Source organism: Tamandua tetradactyla, chromosome 19 (genome assembly GCF_023851605.1).
Source record: "Tamandua tetradactyla isolate mTamTet1 chromosome 19, mTamTet1.pri, whole genome shotgun sequence".
Lineage (NCBI taxonomy): Eukaryota > Metazoa > Chordata > Mammalia > Pilosa > Myrmecophagidae > Tamandua > Tamandua tetradactyla.
In genome coordinates, this window is record NC_135345.1 from 54,279,659 (window position 1) to 54,299,555 (window position 19,897).

The following is a 19,897-nucleotide window of genomic DNA, read 5'->3' on the forward strand; positions in this document are numbered from 1 at the left end:
TTAGGAAAAGAATTACTGGATAAAACACTAAAAGTACATCCATAAAAGAACAAATAGATAAATTGGACTTCATTAAAAACAAAAATTTCTGCTCTTGAAAAGACTATTAGGGCCGTTAAGGAAATGAAAAGACAAACCACTGACTGAGAAGACTCTTTGTTAAACATATACTTGATAAAAAGCTTATATCAAGAATATATAAAGAGTTCTCAAAACTCAACAAAAAGAACTCAATTTAAGAAATGGCAAAAATTGCCAGTGCTATGGTGGCTCAGTGACAGAATTCTCACCTGCCATGCTGGAGACTCGGGTTCGATTGCCGGTGCCTGCCCATGCAAAGGAAAAAAACGCAAAAATCTGAAAAAGACATTTTACCAAAGATGATATATAAATGGCAAATAAGCCATTTTTTGAAAAGATACTCAAAATTATTAACCATTAGGGATATGCAAATTAAAACCACAACGATAACACTATACATCTGTTAGAATGGTTAAAACTTCAAAAACTGACCATATCAAATGTTGGTAAAGAACGTGACAAATAAGACTCTATCACACGTTGCTGGTATCTAAAATAATATCAATACCACTCTGGAAAACAGCTTGTCAGTTTCTTAAAAAATTAAGCATACTTGTACCCTATGATTAAGCCAGCCCACTTTAGGAATTTACCCAAGAGAAAATAATGTATACATCTATATAAAGACTCATAAAAGTACCAATTGCAACTTTATTTATAATAGATCCAAATTGAAAAAACTCAAACCTCCATCAACATATATAGGGATAAACAAATATGACATATCCATATAAAAGAATACTATTTATCAATAAAAGAGAATGAACTACTGATTCAAAAAACACAGATGAATCTCAAAATAATTAGGAGTAAATGAAGACAAAAAAAGAATAGATACTATATGATTCTTTACAAAATCTAGAAAATACAAACTAATCTACAAATACAAACTAATCTACAATGCCATAGGCAGATCACCTGGTGGGGGGTGGGGGAAAGAGGGCAGAAATTCCAAAGAGGCATAAGGAAACTTTTGGTGGTGACAGGAATGTGTTTGCTATCTTGATCTGTACATGTATATATATGTGTACGCACACACAAAACTTATCAAGTGGTGCACTTTAAATATGTGCAATTTACTGCATGACAAATTATACCTCAATAAAGCTGTTTTCAAATAAATAAGAATTTAACAGATGCCACCAAGATAGACCACATTCAAGGTCATAAACTAAGACTAAATACACAAGATATCTGAAATCGCACCACATATCTTTCTCCAACAAAAAAACAGAATTAAACTAGAAATCAGTTTAATTTGATTTTAGAAAGATTAATCTAAGAAAGGTATCTAGAAAGTACCTAAATAGTTGTAAACTAAACATATTTCTTAACTCGTAAGTCAAAGTCTCAAGAAAAATTAGAATACTTTGGGCAGAATGAAAATTAAAATACAACATTAAAATTTGTAGGATGCAGTCAAAGCAGTGCTTAGAGGGAAACATTTAACATTAAATGATTCATCAGAAAGAAAGATCTCAAATCAATGGCATCTGACTCCTCTCTAAGAACCTAAATAAAGAGTAAATTAAATCCAAAGTAAACAGAAGGAAATATCAAGAGCAAAAACCAATAAAATTGAAAACAGAAAAATAACAAAGGAAATCAGAAATGAGTCAGGGAGTCTACTCTCATGGCTACTATTCAATACTGCACTGAAAGTTCAACCCAAGGGAAAAAGCTGAGAAAAAAGAAATAAAAGGTATATAGATTGGCCAGGAAATAAAACTGCCACTATTCTCGAACAACATATTTATCTATGTAGATTCATGGAATCTACAAAAACTGTCCTAGAATATAATAAGTGATTTTGTCAAGGCTGCAGGAGAAAATGTCAATATAAAAAATCGACTGCATTTTTATGTATTAGACACGAACTGGAAAAAGAAATTTAAAAACCATGTACAATAACACCAAACAATGAAATATTTAGGTATAAAGCTAACAAAGTATGTGCAGGAACTGTATACCATGCTAAATACTATAAAACACTAATGAAACAAATCAAAGGAGACCTAAATAAGTAGAAACGTATGCCACATGCACAGTTGGAAGATTAAAGTTAAGATGTCAATTTTCCCCAAACTGATCTACAGGTTTAAAGCAATCGCAATCAAAATCCTGGCAATTTTTCTATAAATACTGACAAGGTAGTTCTAAAATGTACACAGAAAGGTGAAAGAATTAGAATAGCCGAAATAATCTTGAAAAAGAAGAAAAAAGTTGGAAGACTCATCCAACCTGATCTCAAGACTTACTATAAAGCTATAGTATTCAAGACAGTGTGGTATTAGGATCAAGATAGACAGGGATATCAACAGAACAGGATAAAGAGGCCAAAAATAGCTCAACACAAAAACGGTGAATTCATTTTTGACAATGTACTATGGCAATTCAGTGGAGAAAGGAGAGTCTTCTCAACAAAAGTTACTATAAAACATGGACAACCATACACCAAAAAATGACCTTTTACCTAGACCTCACATCTATACAAAAACTGACTTAAATTGAATCATGGACCAACTAGAAAATGGAGAAAAAAACATGGGAGAAAATCTTTGGGATCCAGATTTAGTCAAAGAGTTCTTAGATATGACATCAAAAGCACAATCCATTTTAAAAATTCCATAAATTAGACTTCATCAAAATAAAAAACTTTTGATATACAAAAAGATAAGAACTCTTTTTTGGTGGACAGGTCTATGATTTTTATTAAGAGAAGAAAAGACAAGTTACAAACTGGAAAAAAATATTTTTAAGTCACGTATCTGAAAAATAACATACAAAATATATAAAGAACTCTCAAAATTCAGTAAGAAAACAGCCCACTTTTTGAAATAAGCAAAAGATTTCAATAAGTACTTTAACAAAGATGTACAAATGCTAAATCAGCATATGAAATGGTTTTCAATATTATCAGTCATGAGGGAAAAGTAAATTAAAATCACTATGAATTGCTACTACATATTTATTAGAATAACTAAACTTTTAAAACTGATAATATCCAGTCTAGGCAAAGATGGTAAGCACGGGAACCCTCATACATTGCTGGTTGGAATTAAACATACAGTTACCATGTGACCCAGAAATCTCACACCTAAAAATAAAAACTTATGTTCACACAAAAACATGCATGTGAATGTTTAGAAAGCAGCTTTATTCAAAATCACACAAAACTACAGAATTTATGGGAATGAAAGTTACAGTAGAAGAGATGAAAAAAAATGGAAACCTACAATGGTAGATTTCAAGAGACAGAGGTTAGAATTAGTGAACTGGAGGATGGAACATCTGAAATCCAAAAAGAAACAGAAACTATAGGGAAAAGAATGGAAAAATTTGAGCAGGGGCTCAGGGAAGTGAATGATAATATGAAGCGCACAAATACACGTGTTGTGGGTGTACCAGAAGGAGAAGAGAAGGGAAAAGGAGGAGAAAAACTAATGGAAGAAATTATCACTGAAAATTTCCCAACTCTTATGAAAGACCTAAACTTACAGATCCAAGAAGTGCAGTGCACCCCAGAGAGAACAGATCCAAATAGGGGTTCTCCAAGACACTTACTAGTTAGAATGTCAGAGGACAAAGAGAAAGAGAGGATCTTGAAAGTAGCAAGAGAAAAACAATCCATCACAAGAGAAAAATAATCCATCACATACAAGGGAAACTCAATAAGACTATGTGTAGATTTCTCAGCAGAAACCATGGAGGCAAGAAGACAGTGGGATGATATATTTAAATTACTAAAACAGAAAAACTGCCAACCAAGACTCCTATATCCAGCAAAATTGTCCTTCAAAAATGAGGGAGAAATTAAAACATTTTCAGACAAAAAGTCACTGAGAGAATTTCTGACCAAGAGACCAGCTCTGCAAGAAATACTAAAGGGAGCACTAGAGTCAGATATGAAAAGACAGAAGAGAGAGATGTGGAGAAGAGTGTAGAAAGAAGGAAAATTAGATATGATATATACAATACAAAAGGCAAAATGGTAGAGGAAAGTATTACCCAAACAGTAATAACACTAAATGTTAATGGACTGAATTTCCCAATCAAAAGATATAGACTGGCAGAATGGATAAAAAAACAGGATCCTTCTATATGCTGTCTACAGGAAACACATCTTAGACCCAAAGATAAACATAGGTTGAAAGTGAAAGGTTGGGAAAAGATATTTCATGCAAATAACAACCAGAAAAGAGCGCGAGTAGCTATACTTATATCCAACAAATTAGACTTCAAATGTAAAACAGTTAAAAGAGACAAAGACGGATACTATCTACTAATAAAAGTAACAATTAAACAAGAAAACATAACAATCATAAATATTTACGCACCGAATCAGAATGCCCCAAAATACATGAGGAATACACTACAAATACTGAAAAGGGAGACAGACACATCTACCATAATAGTTGGAGACTTCAATTCGCCACTCTCATCAATGGACAGAACATCTAGACAGAGGATCAATAAAGAAACAAAGAATTTGAATATTACAATAAATGAGCTAGACTTAACAGACATTTATAGGACATTACACCCCACAACAGCAGGATACACCTTTTTCTCAAGTGCTCATGGATCATTCTCAAATATAGACCATATGCTGGGTCACAAAGCAAGTCTCAACAAATTTAAAAAGACTGAAATCATACACAACACTTTCTCAGATCATAAAGGAATGAAGTTGGAAATCAACAATAGGCAGAGTGCCAGAAAATTCACAAATACGTGGAGGTTCAACAACACACTCTTAAACAACAAGTGGGTCAAGGAAGAAATTACAAGAGAAATTAGGAAATATCTCGACGCGAATGAAAATGAAAACACAATATATCAAAACCTATGGGATGCAGCAAAGGCAGTGCTAAGACGGAAATTTATTGCCCTAAATGCCTATATCAAAAAAGAAGAAAGGGCAAAAATTCAGGAATTAACTATCCACTTGGAAGAACTGGAGAAAGAACAGCAAACTAACCCCAAAGTAAGCAAAAGGAAAGAAATAACAAAGATTAGAGCAGAAATAAATGAAATTGAAAACATGAAAACAATAGAGAAAATCAATAAGGCCAGAAGTTGGTTCTATGAGAAAATCAACAAGATTGATGGGCCCTTAGCAAGATTGACAAAAAGAAGAAGAGAGAGGACGCAAATAAATAGATCAGAAATGGAAGAGGAGACATAACCACTGACCTCACAGAAATAAAGGAGGTAATAACAGGATACTATGAACAACTCTATGCTAATAAATACAGCAATGTAGATGAAATGGACAAGTTCCTAGAAAGGCATGAACAACCAACTTTGACTCAAGAAGAAATAGATGACCTCAACAAACCAATCACAAGTAAAGAAATTGAATCAGTCATTCAAAAGCTTCCCAAAAAGAAAAGTCCAGGACCAGATGGCTTCACATGTGAATTCTACCAAACATTCCAGAAAGAATTAGTACCAACTCTCCTCAAACTCTTCAAAAAAATTGAAGTGGAGGGAAAGCTACCTAATTCATTCTATGAAGCCAACATCACCCTCATAACAAAACCAGGCAAAGATATTACAAAAAAAGAAAACTACAGACCAATCTCTCTAATGAATATAGATGCAAAAACCTCAACAAAATTCTAGCAAATCGAATCCAGTAACACATTAAAAGAATTATACATCATGACCAAGTAGGATTCATCCCAGGTATGCAAGGATGGTTCAACATAAGAAAATCAATTAATGTAGTACACCATATCAACAAATCAAAGCAGAAAAATCACATGATCATCTCAATTGATGCAGAGAAGGCATTCGACAAGATTCAACATCCTTTCCTGTTGAAAACACTTCAAAGGATAGGAATACAAGGGAACCTCCTTAAAATGATAGAGGGAATATATGAAAAACCCACAGCTAATATCATCCTCAATGGGGAAAAATTGAAAACGTTCCCCCTAAGATCAGGAACAAGACAAGGATGTCCATTATCACCACTGTTATTCAACATCATGTTGGAGGTTCTAGCCAGAGCAATTAGACAAGAAAAAGAACTACAAGGCATCAAAATTGGAAAGGAAGAAGTAAAACTATCACTGTTTGCAGATGATATACTATACGTCGAAAACTGAAAAATCCACAACAAAACTACTAGAGCTAATAAATGAGTACAGCAAAGTAGCAGGTTACAAGATCAACATTCAAAAATCTGTAGCATTTCTATACACTAGTAATGAACAAGCTGAGGGGGAAATCAAGAAACGAATCCCATTTACAATTGCAACTAAAAGAATAAAATACCTAGGAATAAATTTAACTAAAGAGACAAAAAACCTATATAAAGAAAACTACAAAAAACTGCTAAAAGAAATCACAGAAGACCTAAATAGATGGAAGGGCATACCGTGTTCATGGATTGGAAGACTAAATATAGTTAAGATGTCAATCCTACCTAAATTGATTTACAGATTCAATGCAATACCAATCAAAATCCCAACAACTTATTTTTCAGAAATAGAAAAACCAATAAGCAAATTTATCTGGAAGGGCAGGGTGCCCCGAATTGCTAAAAACATCTTGAGGAAAAAAAACGAAGCTGGAGGTCTCGCGCTGCCTGACTTTAAGGCATATTATGAAGCCACAGTGGTCAAAACAGCATGGTATTGGCATAAAGATAGATATATCGACCAATGGAATCGAATAGAGTGCTCAGATATAGACCCTCTCATCTATGGACATTTGATCTTTGATAAGGCAGTCAAGCCAACTCACCTGGGACAGAGCAGTCTCTTCAATAAATGGTGCCTAGAGAACTGGATATCCATATGCAAAAGAATGAAAGAAGACCCATCTCTCACACCCTATACAAAAGTTAACTCAAAATGGATCAAAGATCTAAACATTAGGTCTAAGACCATAAAACAGTTAGAGGAAAATGTTGGGAGATATCTTATGGATCTTACAACTGGAGGCGGTTTTATGGACCTTAAACCTAAAGCAAGAGCACTGAAGAAGGAAATAAATAAATGGGAACTCCTCAAAATTAAACACTTTTGTGCATCAAAGAACTTCATCAAGAAAGTAGAAAGACAGCCTTCACAATGGGAGACAATATTTGGAAATGATATATCAGATAAAGGTCTAGTATCCAGAATTTATAAAGAGATTGTTCATCTCAACAACAAAAAGACAGCCAACCCAATTACAAAATGGGAAAAAGACTTGAACAGACACCTCTCAGAAGAGGAAATACGGATGGCCAAGAGGCACATGAAGAGATGCTCAATGTCCCTGGCCATTAGAGAAATGCAAATCAAAACCACAATGAGATATCATCTCACACCCACCAGAATGGCCATTATCAACAAAACAGAAAATGACAAGTGCTGGAGAGGAGGCGGAGAAAGAGGCACACTTATCCACTGTTGGTGGGAATGTCAAAGGGTGCAACCACTGTGGAAGGCAGTTTGGCGGTTCCTCAAAAAGCTGAATATAGAATTGCCATACGACCCAGCAATACCATTGCTAGGTATCTACTCAAAGGACTTAAGGGCAAAGACACAAACGGACATTTGCACACCAATGTTTATAGCAGCATTATTTACAATTGCAAAGAGATGGAAACAGCCAAAATCTCCATCAACAGAAGAGTGGCTAAACAAACTGTGGTATATACATACGATGGAATATTATGCAGCTTTAAGACAAGATAAACTTATGAACCATGTAATAACATGGATGGACCTAGAGAATATTATGCTGAGTGAATCCAGTCAAAAACTAAAGGACAAATACTGTATGGTCCCACTGATGTGAACGGACATTCGAGAATAAACTTGAAATATGTCATTGGTAACAGAGTTCAGCAGGAGTTAGAAACAGGGTAAGACAATGGGTAATTGAAGCTGAAGGGATACAGACTGTGCAACAGGACTAGATACAAAAACTCAAAAATGGACAGCACAATAATACCTAATTGTAAAGTAATCATGTTAAAACACTGAATGAAGCTGCATCTGAGCTATAGGTTTTTGTTTTGTTTTGTTTTGTTTTGTTTTGATTTTACTATTATTACTTTTATTTTTTTCTCTATATTAACATTCTATATCTTTTTCGGTTATGTTGCTAGTTCTTCTAAACCAATGCAAATGTACTAAGAAATGATGATCATGCATCTATGTGATGATGTTAAGAATTAATGATTGCATGTGTAGAATGGTATGATCTCTAAATGTTGGGTTAATTTCTTTTTTTCCGTTAATTAAAAAAAAAAAAAAAAAGAGAGAAGGGATAATTGGAGATGAAGGGATACAGACTGTACAACGGGACTGGATATAAAAACTCAGAAATGGACAGCACAATACTACCCAATTGTAATGCAATTATGTTAAAACACTGAATGAAGCTGCATGTGAGGTATAGGTTTTTTGTTTTTGTTTTTTTTGTTTTTTTTCTTTCTATTATTGTTTTAATTCTTATTCTGTTGTCTTTTTATTTCCTTTTCTAAATCGATGCAAATGTACTAAGAAATGATGAATATGCAACTATGTGATGTTATTAAGAATTACTGATTGTACATGTAGATTGGAATGATTTCTAATTGTTTTGTTAATTCTTTTTTTAATTAAAAAAAAAAAACTACAAAAAAAAAAAAAAAAAAGCAAAACACAAAGAACAGGTTAGATCTCAAAGCTAGCCACCAGTAATGAAACTATGAACTCTTGGGTTAAGTGACACCAACCTACCAACTAAATAGGATATAGTAGTCATTTAAACAATAAAAACACTCAAACAGTAGGTGGAAATGAGGAGATCTAAATTACAAAAACTGTAAACTGTGGATCCAGGACACCAGAAATGGAAAAAAAAGGACTATGGTCTGAAGATGATCTGGTGAGAACTATAAAAAAAAGAAATACTCTTGGGAGAACAGTAAATATTACAAATATTACAGAAAACATTACAAAGATATTACATTATAAAGGCACTATATCCAACTATCAATAATATATACTAGTTTAAAAATGTTTTTTTAGTACAAGTATACCTCTTATTTTATAAAATAAATCAAGAGGAAATAGAATTTGCTTTTCCGTACTTTCTAACATTATCTGTTAGAATAATAACATTATTCTAACATTATCTGGCAAAATGAAAAGCAGCCACACAAAATCATTCAATTTTAACGGTATTTATATGTACATGATTACTATTATCATGTGAAAAAAACTTAAATAAAAAGTATTGCATTCAATCTACACTAACTTGCCAAATCTCTACCAACATCTTGGGAATTTTTTATTAAAAGTAATAAAAATTATGACTCTCTAGATTACTTTTTCTGGTTACAGAATCATTATGTATCCATTACAGGAAGTCTGTAAAATACAGAAAATTGAAAGAGGAAGAGAAGGGAAATGAAGGGAAGACATGGGAGAGGGGGTATGGGGGAGGGAGGAAAAGAAGAAATCCCCACAATCTCACCAAGTAAGATAACCATTTTATTTCTTCTATGGATATTAGCTTACATATTAGTAATTGTGGCTTAGAGCTACATATTCCAGAAAAACACACTCTTAAACTTAATCCATTCCTGTGGGTGTGAGCCAATTGTAAATAGGATCTTTCAATGAGGTTATTTCATTTAAGGTGTGCCCAACTGGATCAGGATGCATCTTAATCCTTTTATTGAAGGCCCTACAGGGTAGGTCACAGAAAGAGAAAAAGCTACAGTAAAGAACCAGAAGTTGGGAGTCAAAGGAACCAAGAAACCAAGAAAGGCCACCATGTGCACTGCCATGTGACAGAAAAACAAAGGAACAAAAAATCAATGGTAGCCAGCCCCAGAACACAATAAACTTTGGGAAAAAGCACTAACCTTAATAACCCCTTGATTTGGGACTTCTAGCCTCAAAACCATGAGCCAAGAGATTTCCACTATTTAAGCTAATCCATTGCATGGTATTTGTTTTAGCAGAAAGGAAAGTAAAACAGTCATAATGCTAAAAATTATTATTTATTAATCACTTCCTTTAAGCTACTTACAAACTTTGCCCTTTACTTAGTTTTCTTACTCAGAGCTTTACAAACACTATTTCAGTTCATCCTTTACAACAATCCTATCCAACTAGGTAGGCAATTACTGCCATTTTACAGATGAGTAAACTAAGGTCTAAAGAGGTGAAGAGGCATGACTAAAATCACAGACATTAAGTGATAGAGCTGAACACAGCATTCTCTGATACCTCTATACTCTACCACCATTGATAAATATACAGATAATGCTGTACTCTACTCTTTGCTCTTAAGTAATTCCTATATTGAAATTGAATAAAAAATTATAGTTATAATTTTAAATGGCTATATAAAAGCATGTGAATGTACCATAATTAAATTAATCATGCCTCTATTAGATCAGAAAATTTTTATATAGTATTCACAATAGTGTGATTAATTCAATACAAAAAATTAAAAATAGATAAATAATGCAAGTGGGTTGCTTGCCTACTTCTGAATTGCAATGAAAATATATGATTCAACTTACTCTTTTACTGAGGCAAATAACTGGCCACATACTGCAACCTAACGTGCAGCAGCAACAAAGGCAGCCACAAAGTAGCCAACGTACATTAACAGGAAGGTTCTTCTTAAGACAACTGTTAACTCTGTTGATGCTGGCTTTAAATTCTTCAGGAGCTACCTAAATAAAAAATGTAAGAAATTACAACACTACATTATTAATGTCAATAAACATGTCTTACAAGCATAACTAGTCTTTCTAATTTATTATCAAAAGACTTTAGTTTTAAAGCATATAAAGAGAATCAAAATAATTGACTCACTTTTCCAGTTAATGAAGAAGGGAATTCTGATTCAAATTTGTTGCTCAAGCCAAACCTATTTAAAAAGAAAAAAAAAAAAAAGATTATGCTATTATATGTAGTTGCTGAGGGAGGAGTATCATTTGTTAATTTAACCAAAGGTCAAAAACACAACTAGAATATAGCTTCATACACAGAGTAACAATGGAAATGTAAGGCACAATACATTGCAGTCAGCAATTTATTAAATTAACAAGCAGTTATTTTGGCAGCTGAATCATTACTTTTACATAAGAGGCTGAATGTTAATTAACCAGCAGTATATAAACAAAAGAATAGATGACTCATTCACATGTTTTACTGCATTTGAGCTACTACTTACACCTTAAAAAACTAATTCCAAATTACATTTTTAACAGATGGGACAGCAATTTTTTTCAAGTTTTAAATGTTACTTTTAGAGACAGTCAATGGCTGTGAATTTTAGGTGTCCCTGACATACACAGGCAAGAAGTGAAAGAAAATGTTAGGGAAAAGAGTTAAAAAGTTGAAGAAAAGAGGGAGAGAAGAAACAAACAAAAAATGAAGTGAGAACTGACAAAATACTACCAAAAACTGCCTTAGGTACCATTCAATATCTATTTAATTTTTATATCTATGTTCATATTTCCTCAAAGACTTTTTCTTAATTCAGATTAAAATAACACTTTTTAATATTGCATTGATCGGCTTCAGAGTTGATATAAGGTTTAAACTATTTTCAAGGATTGGCAAACATAAGAAGATAAAAGACGTATTAAACTTAATCTCTTTAGTCTACTAGTACTTAGAGCAAAGAAAACTCATTCAAACCACAAATACCGAGCACCTTCTAATGCCACTTCAGAAGTCCTATAATATGAGGTTTTTATAGGATATTTTTTCCAAGAAATACTTTACAATCCAATTTTGCTCTTATATAATTTGAAGTAATTTTGAAAGTTCATGTGACATGCCTGGCAAGGCTTTGCAGAGGGTCTATGACTTTATACCTAAATTCTAAATGGAATCTAGAAATAATTTTTTTTCTCATATTCACCTGTCTACTTCCATTCCTACAATCTACAGCCAAAATTCAAAAGTGTAAAACACTCCAAACTGCAACCCTGCACCCTCTCCATCCTTTGGAAAGCTTCTCCCTTTCCTTTGAAATCCCTAATCTGCTACCATATATCTTCTCTTTAAAAACCCTCTATTTCTTCCCTTTAACAGAAAGCCTGTTGAAATGACCTCCTTTCCTTAGACATCCTCAATTATTGTTCATTCCCCAGATTCCATCTTTCCTGTTCTCATACTTAACTACATTCTCTTTTATAAGTCCTTATTGTACTATATCTACAAGTCTAACTCTGTACTTACAAAACAATAAGCTGTTTACGGATAGTTTGTCTTAATTATCTTTATACTTCAAATGTCTGGCCAATGCTTGATATATAAGAAACTCAAAAAGGTATCAAATAAATGAATCAATTTCTGAACCAGAACAAATGTCTATATTCCACTACCTCCTCATTGCAAACGTTTACGCCATTGTTCTACAATTCCTTTTCCTGTGATGTTCACGTTTTCTGGTTATTCCACCTTGTTCATTTTCATCCTTCCAGGTCACTCCTTTTAAGTTGGGGGTTCCCAAGACCACACCAGGTTAGATAATTCACTAGGAAGACTCACAGGACTCAACATAAAGTTATACTCACAGCTAAGACTCTTTATAGAGAAAGGATACAAAGCAAAAACAGCAAAGGGAAAGAAAAGGCAAATGGGGTGAAATCCATAGGAAACCAGGCACAAGCTTCCATGAGTCCTCTCCCAATGAAGTCACCCAACTTATGCTTATTTCTTCCAGCAACAAGTTAATGACAAATGGTTTCCTGCCCTATAACACATTAGGAGACTCAGTGCCTAAGATTTTTATTAGGGGTTGATCACATAGTCACCCTCTGCCTAGCACTTAGCATAATTCCAGACTCCCAGGAGGAAAACAGGTATGCAGCAAAACTCACATTGTTTTAACAGTTTGAGCAGAGCGAGCCACTCATTAATTCTGGAAATGCTGGGAACCTTACTGAAATCTAAGTTCCAAGACACCAGCAAAGGGTCTACATTGCAAGCAAGCCTTTCTAAGGAAAGCAGTCTTGGGCTTTCTAAGGTAACTCTTTCCTATACACCTTCACACTCTGTAAGGATGCAGAAACAATTAACGTTTTCCTCTCTACTGTTTTCATTCCAGTTAATTCAGTATTCAGCACCAGAGCCTATCTGGTTACCTGACCTCATCTATTCTGAAGAAATTTACCTCCATCTAACTCAGCAACTTCATTCACTCATTCATATACTCTGGATATGGACATCACTTCAGACTATATGACCTCTGAAATTCTGAACCAAAAAAATCTATTAGAACTACCATCAAACATTTCATTTCTTCCATCCTCACCAAATCTGTTTTGTTCTGGCTCTGGTAATAACCTACTGCTCCCTATCCCTCCTCCTTGCTTTTTTACTCTGTATCAGTTCCCTATGACTTTCCTTCCTTCCTTATTTGTCAGAACTACATGATCAAACATTATGACCATATTCTGATATGCATCCTTTAGTTTCTGCATCTCTAAAGTGTCTCTTGCCAACCCAGGTTCAAATGAACTATTTATTTTCTTCACTTCAAATCCTACTGTCTGGAGCTACTGAAGAAACATCATATGATTGAAAATAGTGTTTCTAACCTCAATTAGATTAATATTATGTAATATTCATTCTTAATCAGCTCCCTTTTCCATGCTTCACAGTTGTTCCTCTCCTTTTATGCTCAATCTTATCCTCACATTGACTTTTTTTTCCCAATAACCCAAGCCCTTAACTCCAACAAGAGGTGGAATTTTTTAATTCTTAAATTTACCTCAATGTCTTCGTTATTTACTATCTTTCTCAATGGAGAAAAGCTTTCCAAAGCTAACCATTTGCTCCTGGTTCTATCTCCTCCAGTCTCCTCTGCAATTCACCATATTTCTTCCTCTCTACTGATTCCTTACATATTGTCTAGAAACCTGCTCAAGTCTACCCAGCATGAGAACCTGAACATCTGTTTTCCTCTCTCTCTGATAGTCTTTCCTTCCTCATCCAAGGTCTTTAAAGAGTAGTCTATATTCACTGCCTTTACATCACTTCCCATTAATTATTTAATCCACTAACCACATTTAGGCTTTAACTCATACTTCCTTTTCTGATGAGACTGCTCATTCATCAGAGTAGTTGAAATTAACTCTTTTTCACCATGTATTCCTTCATGTGGCATGCTTTCTCCTAGCTAAGAACTTGAGCATCAGAGCACCGAATGTCATATTCGACATAGAGGACACAGCAAATATTTCCCTTGTTAAGTCTTTCATCTCTGCAAAACCTTTTTCTTTAATCTAGACCAACCAGAGCAATACAGTCAGGTAGTCTCAACAAGACTATCTCATTTAATAGATGGATAAGAAAAGCTTCACTTCATGTCTGTTAATGTCTGCCAAAAAAAAAATCACCTGTAATAGTTTGATTTCGCCCAAGTTGGTCAGTTTTGATACTATCTTCATTCTGGATTTTTTTTAAAACTTAGTTTGAAAGGAGATGGAGGATCTTAGCAATGAAAATGGGATATATATGTTAGTTTAAGTAAACTGATGGCATTCCAAATTACTCTTTTTATTCATTGTGTTACAGGTTTACACTAAAGTTTTTTTGGAGGGGGTTGTGTGTGTGTGTATGTGTGTGTGTGTGTGTGTGTGTGTTTTAGAAAAGTTGTAGATTAATATAATAAAGTTTTTAAACACAGTAAAAATAATTTAGCTTATTCTAAGACAAAGTAAAATTGGCCCTGGACAGTATTGGAAAAACCGAATTTCATCCATAAAATCATGACCTGACTATGTTTGAAAGAAGAGCAATGTTCTTGCGTTGAGTAAGAAGCTGAACTCACTTTAAACTCTAATAATCTAAAAAAGTATTCTATTAATCCAAGAAGCTGGAAGAGGCATTTATTAATTTTAGAAGATAGATTCAAGCTGGGTAGATTCTTAATACAGTTATCTACAAGAACTAATAAATAAGACAAAAAACATTTTACATTGGAAAGAAGTTCATAAGATGAAAAATATTATGCATTGTTGGTAGAACTATAAATTATTACAATCACACCAGAAATCAATATATCCTTAAAAATATTTATACCTTTGTCACAGTAATTTCTCCTTTAGGAATATAACCTAAAAATCTATATATGAAATGTGGATAAAAATTTATGCAACAAGTTCACTGAAGCTTTATTTACAATTTAAAAAACTAGTAACTTAAGGGAATGATTAAGTAAATTATGGTATCTCACTATAACAGAATATTAGAAGCCATTAAAAATTAAGTTTGCAAAGCTTTTAATAACATTGAAAGTGCATGTAATAAATGTAATAAAGTGAAAAAGAAAACAGAAAACTGTACATATACCATGATCAAAAAAAGAGTCTTAAAAATATTCATACTCTTTGACTCAGTAATTCTTTTAGAAATGTACTGGAAGGAAATCTCACAATGGCACAGATATATTAGGGAATAATCAAGTGTTCAGTGCTATTTTGCAGAAATAGGTATTAAATACATTTTGTTTCATGTGCTGTTTCTTCAAACAGGAAACATTTTTCAGTGGATGTACAGCAGACGCTACGAAATATTTTTAAAGCATTTTATAAAATATCATGAAGTTTCTTTTTCTATTTGAAACTTTTATTTTGTAATATCTATTTTATCATAAGTAAACAGGGAGTTTTGTATTCACTAATCAATAGTTCTCTTAAATTCATTTCAACCTTTCCTAAATTTAAGTCCAAATAATCCCCAGTTCTTTTTACTTTCATTTTTAACTTTCCTATGTCCCTTATATTTTCTCATGCTAATGCTTCTTGGAATTCAATACTGAGTTGTCACTTTGAATTAAGATATGATTTGAACTCTTAGTGAATTTTGCCTTTTAAATATTGAACTATAAGAATTTTACTGATTCAAATTGTTTTTAGCCTTAGCCAAAACTATTTTCTCTGTTTATTTTCCTTGCTTTTGAGTTGTAGTGTTGTTTTTAATGGTGAAAGTTTAAAACAATTTAAAAATCTTGTAATTACATTAAATTAATTATAATAAATAATACATCAATTAAAAAAATACTTCAAGGATCAAAACCATTTGTTCTAGAGAGTTAATCTGTAATTCTAAGTGCCTGACAAGGAGCTCCCTCCCTACATATGAGCTAATTAGATCACAAATGGGTGTCTACTTCAAGAAGAGATAATCCCTGGGATAGCTAGCAGAATACGGAATGGCAGGCCAACAGCCCTGCTCAAACTGGGCAATATTAACTCAATCAGATTTTCTAATTTAGGGTATCTGAATATATGACAAATAACTGGTGTCAAGCATAGGAGCCAAAAGAAAAGAAAGAATTTAAATTAAAGCTAAGATACAGCAGAGCCATGAATAAGTGGAAATCAAAACTAAGCTGATTGCAATAGTAAAAAGAAACTATGAGATAAAAAGGGGAGAAAAGTTATCTGGCAGTTCATGTGGGAACTGAACAGCTGGAACTGAAAGTAAGTCAGTCACTATGACAGAGCACTAGACCAAAAGCAAAGGACATACACTGCTGAGAATAACTTGATCACCAAAGCTGCCAATAACAATATATCAGTCTCCATGAAGCCTGGCTGTTTAATGGCAAAGCTTCCTGTTTTCCTTTGGCGCCATGCATTCTTACAATAAACTTTCACTGCTGTAGTAAAAGTTTTGAAACCTAATAGAGGCTAAAAAAATCATTTTTTTAAAAATCCCATAGTCATGTTGGTTAATACTCCCAATATAATGTTAAATTAAAAATGCAGGATACACGTGGAACTGGAACCCATACTAAATTTTAAAATCTGTTCTATAACTACTTGTTAAAATGTACTTGGGAATTTATTGCTTTTTTGTATATATGAATATATGTTATATTTCACAATAAAAAAAGTTTAAAAATGCAAGATACATAATACTTTATAGTCTTTCAATTTTTTTAATAAAAATATTTACATACACACATACAGAAGAAAAACCAGAAAAAGTTAATCCACCAAGGCATTAATAGTGGTTAACCCTAGATTGTGAGATTATGGGTGACATTTCATCTTTTTATATTTTCATGTTCTCCAAATTTTCTGTAATAACATACATTACTATTTAAATCAGAACAAAAGACTTTTAGAAAAAGAAAAATTAAAATAAATACACCAAATTATTAAATGACTTTTGCTTCTTGGTGATTATAGGTGGCTTATATTCCGCTTCACTGGGAATTTCTTCTTCCATATTTTTAAATCTTTACGCTTTTCTTTATAATTAAAAAAATAATGAAAAGAAGGGAAAAAAGGTTATTGATGGAGTTTTGTTCTTTGTTTCTAAGTGAGACTAAGGAAACAGATTACAATTTGACATTTCTAGATTTAGAGATATTTCAATTGGTTTACAGAAAATTCTACTGGTATTTTCCAGTATATTTTAAACGTATATTTAAGTACACAGTAAATACATTATAGAGAATTCAGAAATTAAAACAAAAAAAATTTCTTAATTCCACAATGGTAGAATCTCAGAATTTGAGAGTATAAGGGACAGTGATCACTTAATCCAACGTTCTATGTTACAGATGAAGAAGTTGATGCACAAGAAGTAACATGAATAAGGGTCACAAGGCTTATTAATATGTAGGATCTAAACTAGAGCCTTGCTCTCCTGAACCCAAAGCCATGACTCTTTTTAATATAGGTCAATGCCTATAATAATTTTCTCTGTAAGCACAGAAAATGTTTATCCTCTTGACCCAGACGCTTCTAATTAAGAAAGCATTTGAGAAATTGGGGGTAGGGTAGAAAGGTGGGAATACCCTTCTTTTCCACCAAACAGAAATTATGAAATTAAAACTAGTACATAACAAATACTAAAATCATCACATAGATCTAGAAAAAGAACTGTTTTTCAGCTTTTCACACCTGACCTAAAATCCCAAAATCTATAAGTTTTTTTTTTTTTTTTTACATGGGCAGGCACCGGGAATTGAACCCGGGTCCTCTGGCATCACAGGCAAGCATTCCTGCCTGCTGAGCCACCGTGGCCCACCCTATAAGAATTTTTTAATAAATGCTTGTGATGGCAAATAATATAGAAACATGTAGGTTTGCTCTTTTGGCTCAATAAAATAAAAAAAGGCAATTAAGCACACAGACTCTGGAGCCAGACTACCTGATTGAACTCCTGACACTGCCTTTTACTAGATGGCAAGTTGAACAATTTAGAACATTGTCAAACAACACACATCTTGTAGCTAAAGGATATCACTTTATGCAGGTCCTTACTTCAAAATCTATGACCATGTGGAAATGCCCTCTCCATTTTTGGAACTTGCTGTTTTCTTGGCCTGCTGGCTGCCCCTTAGTTACCTAACTAACTTGAACAAGTCAGTAACCTTTTCTGAATCTCAGTTGCCCTATTTATAAACAGGAATAATAAAAGTGCCTAATTCATTAAATGAATTATATATGTAAAGCACTAACAGTACAGGGCATAAACCCTATGCAAGTACTAACTACTTTTATTATTATTATAAAACAACGTAAATGTCTGGTGTGTTTTTATTATACTTATCTTCCCCCTAATGAAGTGTGCAATGTTATCATTTAAATATACAATGTGGATAACATAATAATGAAAAATGTCCAGCTCTCAATGACTTCACAAATGTCCTCTTCAAACAGTTTAGCAAATAAAATAACCATCAAGTTGGCTAATGTTAAGTGCAAAAGACTGTTCAACTTTTTGCCAATCTCTTCAAGGTCTGGGAGTGGCACAAAGGAAACAGGGTACACAAGAGAAGAGCTGGGTTCAGGAAAGCCAGGCAATATTAAAGGGTGTATAGCTAACACTGTTAAGCATTAGACCAAGAATCCAGTCAAAGGCTGAAAACCACAAAAAAAGATATTGTGGGGCAGGCCACAGTGGCTCAGCAGGCAAGAATGCTTGCCTGCCATGCCAGAGGACCCGGGTTCGATTCCCGGTGCCTGCCCATGTTAAAAAAAAAAAGATATTGTGATGAAGACAGAAGAGCAATACAGTGGAGAAACAGCATAATTAAATTACGTTCCTGGATCAGATATCAACTAGGCATATTATGGTAAAAAAGCAATCTCTCTTCTGATTGTATTTGCCTCAGGTAAGGTAACTGGCCTCTCAGGATTATATACAGCCCAAGGATTAAATACTTCACTAAAGTTTTTGAGGAAAAAAAAAACCAAAACTTAATTAGCAAGGTTTTCTGGGTTCCCTTTCTAAAGACAGAATAGTTGTTATCAAAGAGGGGGAGGTTTTTAAATTTTTTTCTGCATCGGCAGGAACCAGGAATCAAACCAGGGTCTCCAACATGGCAGGTGAGAATTCTACCCACTGAGGCACTCTTACACCGTCCAACGACCATCGCACCTCCCAAGGGGGTAGGTTTTTAAAACTTCATTCTTATCAAAAGAAATTATCAAGAATTTTTCTCAGTACAAGAGAAGATTGTCAAAATGTCCGTAATCTGGTTCTTCTCAAGTTCTGAAAGAGGGAGTACTATGAAAAAAAAAAAAAAATAGAGCACAGTTAGGAGAAACTGGATAAGTTGTAATTTGAAACAGGAAGGAAGACAGGCCTTATTAAGAAGATAACTGAGAAAGATTTGAAAAAAGTGAAGGCGTTAACCATTTGGATATGTGGTGGAATATTCCCAAAAGAGAAACCAGTCAGTGCAAAGGCCCCTTAGCCAAGAGTGTGCCTCGGGTACTCAAGGAATAGAGAGGAGACTGTAAGCAAGTGGAAGAACAGTAGGAAGGAAATCCAAAAAACAAGGATGAGTCAGATATAGCTGGGCATAGGGCATTAAAAGG

General features: G+C 33.6%; 1 protein-coding gene across 2 annotated transcripts in view; it reads right to left on the minus strand.

Annotated features, from left to right (window-relative positions):
* Window positions 1-19,897, minus strand: part of CHIC2 (cysteine rich hydrophobic domain 2) — a 52,106-nt gene that overhangs the window by 18,050 nt on the left and 14,159 nt on the right. For both annotated transcript variants that reach the window (XM_077136883.1, XM_077136882.1), the window contains exons 2-3: window positions 10,908-10,962; window positions 10,610-10,765 (exon numbers count right to left, since the gene is read on the minus strand). In XM_077136883.1, coding sequence (XP_076992998.1) covers window positions 10,610-10,765; window positions 10,908-10,962 — 211 coding nt within the window. The remainder of the gene's footprint in view (window positions 1-10,609; window positions 10,766-10,907; window positions 10,963-19,897) is intronic.